Below are 3,885 nucleotides of genomic sequence, written 5' to 3' on the forward strand. Positions count from 1 at the left end.
AGATTGTTATTTTTAAAAGATTTTAATACATTTTAAACATAATGTGAAACGGGAGACTCTGCATAATGAGTAATTTTACTTTTGGCACTTTAAGTACATTTTGATGCCAAGACTTTTGTACTTTTACTCAAGTAAATTTTAATTACTGGACTTTTACTTGTGTTTCTACAATGCAGTATTGATACTTTTACTTAAGTAAAAAAAAATGTGAGTACTTTTTCCACCACAGACTACATGTCCCATAAGCCCTAGCGAAAACAGTGGAAAACTACAAGTCAACATGGCAGGTGCGAACATAACTGTTTTGTAGCACTCGTACACGTATTTAGTAAATTATTTGATTTACTTGTCGCACAACTGAATAGTTTGAATATTAGCATGTATTCCAACGAAACTGCACAGCTGATTCCTTTAAAGTCTATGACATTTATTCATCTAAAGAATAGACGTGACCTTGGGGTGTGTTGCTAATGTTGGATAGCTGCTGGTTAGCTGACTGGGTGGATTGTTTGTTGTGTTGGTTAAACGTGTATTTTCTTTACAGGAGCATTTCTGAAGAATGCGTGGAATAAAGAGCCAGTGATCTTTGCATCCTGCGCCCTTGGGCTTCTAGGTCAGTCACCAACCTGTCTCTCTATCTGTGTTAGCCTTAGATCAAGACTATCGTAATGTATTTTATCGAGTCTGTCCCCAGTTTGCCCTGGTATTTCACCAGTAAAGCCCGCATTTCTCCGAACATGTACAAATGCAAAATATAAGGTGCTTACCCGCTTGCCCCAAATGTTAACTAGGTGTCCGGCGTGTTTTTGCAATGTATTAGTGCATAGTTTTCAATAAAGAAGTGTTTTAATCCCTTCTGTGGCCGATTCTGTCGGAATTCCCCAATGGGCGGTAGTGACGGGGCGCATCCGGTGAAAACTGGACTTACACTCAATGTAAACAGGAAGTAAACGAGGGGGAAAAAATGGCTGCGGCCACAGACTGGATTAAAACGCTTCTTTATTGAGAACTATGGACTGCACAAACACGCCGGACACCTAGTTAACATTTGAGGCAAGTGGGTAACTACGTTATATTTTGCATTTGTACGTGTTCGGAGAAATACGGGCTTTACTGGTGAAATTCCAGGGCAAACTCGGGGGTGGTCGCTAAGACTTTCGTAGATATAAAAATATAAAGATCGATAAATACATCTACGATAGTCTTGATCAAAGGCTATCTCTGTGTATGTGTGTGTCTGTCTGTGCCCCACATTCATTAATTTAACATGTAGCCTTGGATCAAGACTATCATAGATGTATTTGATAGAGTCTGACTTTAGATGCCAAATGTAAAAATAAATCAAATACATCTATGATAGTCTTGATCCAAGGCTAATAAACATGTATATTCTATGCAGTGAACTGGTACATTTTTCTAGTATGTGAGAGAGCGAGGTTAGGTGTTGGTAGTCTCTGTTGAAATTATGAAATGTTGAAATTGAATTGCTGATGTGCACATGTTGCTATTGTCACAATCAAAACTCTAAACTGTACATTACACTGTATCATATTCATCTTAAAGCAGTCAGTGTTGGGCTGCTAACTTCAGTCACTGTCTGAACTGTTTTGATCCCCAGTGACCATCTGTTATTTGTTATTATCCGCTAAACAAAGCATGTAATGTTAGGTTATACATCCCACTGCTGTACTTTATTTGAATACATTTAGACTGGGATTAGGGATGGCAAAGTGCAGATGCAATGAAAATGTTCACAGCCTTTAATATCAAATAACACCAAGTAAACGTGTTTCCTCTATTTAGAAGAATTGTAATGGTGTAAAACATGAGCTGTATGATTCTCATACAGTATGTGATGTTTTTCTCATCAGGCATGGCCCTTCCATTGGTCAGTCCCTGGACGAAGTACAGCGGAATGATGAATTCCGCTACTCCATACAACTACCCAGGTAAGCAGAGCTGCTGAACAATTTCTATTCATTTATTTATTTATTAGTGGTCTGTTTATGTAGCATAGTAGTGAAGTGATATTTACTGTAGCCGGGTCCACAACTAAATGATTGATAGCACCATTATAACATGAACAAGGTCTATTTTGATCTGAGTTTTACTGTTATCCTGTAGATCTTCTATTTTTGCTATTTGAGAAAACAAACCAAAAAGAACACTTAATCCTTTCCCTAAAAATGTATTATTATAATCAAATAAATCTATTGGTATGATTAACTGTTGTTTTTGGCCGGACCTTTTAGACAAAAGCATCATAAATGTAACTGTGTTGTTTTACATTTTTGCCTAATAAAATTTTCAATCAATCAAAAAAAGCACCCCTACTTAAAAATTGAAAAGGTTGAAAATCACTGTTTTAAACAAAGCTCCTTTCTTTTTCTACCTGCTTCCAGTCCCTGTGAGAGATGATGGAAACATGCCTGATGTTCCTGCACACCCAGCTGAACCGAAAGGAAATAACCTTGATTGGATGAAAAACCTATGAAGCTTGCGACTGAGTTGATCCTGTTTATCTGTACAGTATATAGCTGCTCTGTCTATCAATGACCCACAATAAAGATTCCCTATTTGATACCACTTTTGTATTTTATGGCTCTAGGTTTGGCATCATACTTTCACAAAATCTGGATGAGAAGTAAAACCTTCTAGACTAGAGTGAACAACACCATGCTTCTTTTTTTCCTTCTTTTTACTCTGACCAGGCAACTCCCACCAAATGCTAAAGCAGTTAGGACGCTTTGAGGGGGAAAAATCCACATGGGAACGTCATGGCTCCTACGTGGATTTCAGAGTTCATGTGGCCAGCTTGTGACGTCGGACATCTATAACATATCCTTGTCGTATTACTCCAAATTTGGGCAAGGTTTCACCCCGATTTGAGCCGCTTTGACTTAAATGATCAAATTTGAGTTAACATTTCCAAAAGCTATACATGTGAAAAGAAATTAGTAGACATACTAAGTGAGCCCACTGACAGTTTAAATAGCATTTGGTGCTGATCAGTCCTGTGTTCTTGATAAATATGTTCTGTAAATATGCATAAATACTATTTTAGTGAATAAGACATTTTGACCCATCTGTATGGTAGAGTAGAGATACTGTGCTGGTTGTAGTTGGTCTGCCTGCTCTCTTCTGAAATGTAGATCCTGTGGTTGGGTAGGACCACAGACAAGAGGTGGAGCAGAGGCCTTTGTTAATCCCATGGGGGAAATTTAGTTTCACCCAGATGATGGCTGCTCAGATGGTCATGATGAGTGCTTGGGGGAAGCCTTTTTAAGGGTTAAGTGTCTTGCTCAAGGACACTTTGACATACAGACATGTGGGCAGGGAGGCGAACCAGTGACCTTGTTCTGACTACCAGAAGGCCTCTACCCACCAAGGTTAGCTCCGGCTCCAACAGCCCCAACAGCTATGGAGCTCAAAGCGTAATATCTCACCTGCAGATGAGCTTAGAAATGCAGTAGAAATGTCTGCACACATGTGGGAGACCAGGGTTCGAATCCCACGTAGGACATAAATCTCGGCTTTAAATTACGGGTCCATCAGGTTCCATTTGCACACTCACTATGGCATACAGTATACTAGACACCTGAAGTACTGTGGGTGTTTTATTTGGACGTCTTTTTGTCCAGTATCCTTACAGTATATGGATGATTCTATTAAACACAGACAATATTGCTTGTGGAAGGCCCTGACAGTAATGACTCAATGATTCTTCTATTAAAGACAGACAATATTGCTGGGTTGCTTTCCCAACATTAAAGTAATTAGTAACAGTGGAGACCTGGTTGTTTTTTCCTGTATAGAATATTTATTTAAAGACAAGTCAGTATTCAATATTCCATGTGAGGAACATCCTAACAGTATTCCGCATGT

The 3,885-nt window shown here is 38.8% G+C and overlaps 1 protein-coding gene across 1 annotated transcript; it reads left to right on the forward strand.

Annotated features, from left to right (window-relative positions):
- Positions 1 to 271: 271 nt before the first annotated feature.
- Positions 272 to 2,583, forward strand: ndufa3 (NADH:ubiquinone oxidoreductase subunit A3). The gene is made up of 4 exons (XM_080427016.1): positions 272 to 287; positions 545 to 613; positions 1,872 to 1,949; positions 2,403 to 2,583. Exons 1-4 carry the CDS (start codon positions 281 to 283, stop codon positions 2,492 to 2,494), a joined length of 246 nt encoding a protein of 81 aa, XP_080283142.1. The 5' UTR covers positions 272 to 280; the 3' UTR covers positions 2,495 to 2,583.
- The last annotated feature ends 1,302 nt before the right edge of the window (positions 2,584 to 3,885 follow it).

This window comes from Gymnoscopelus braueri (assembly GCF_963280865.1).
Source record: "Gymnoscopelus braueri genome assembly, chromosome: 4".
Taxonomy (NCBI): Eukaryota; Metazoa; Chordata; class Actinopteri; order Myctophiformes; family Myctophidae; genus Gymnoscopelus; species Gymnoscopelus braueri.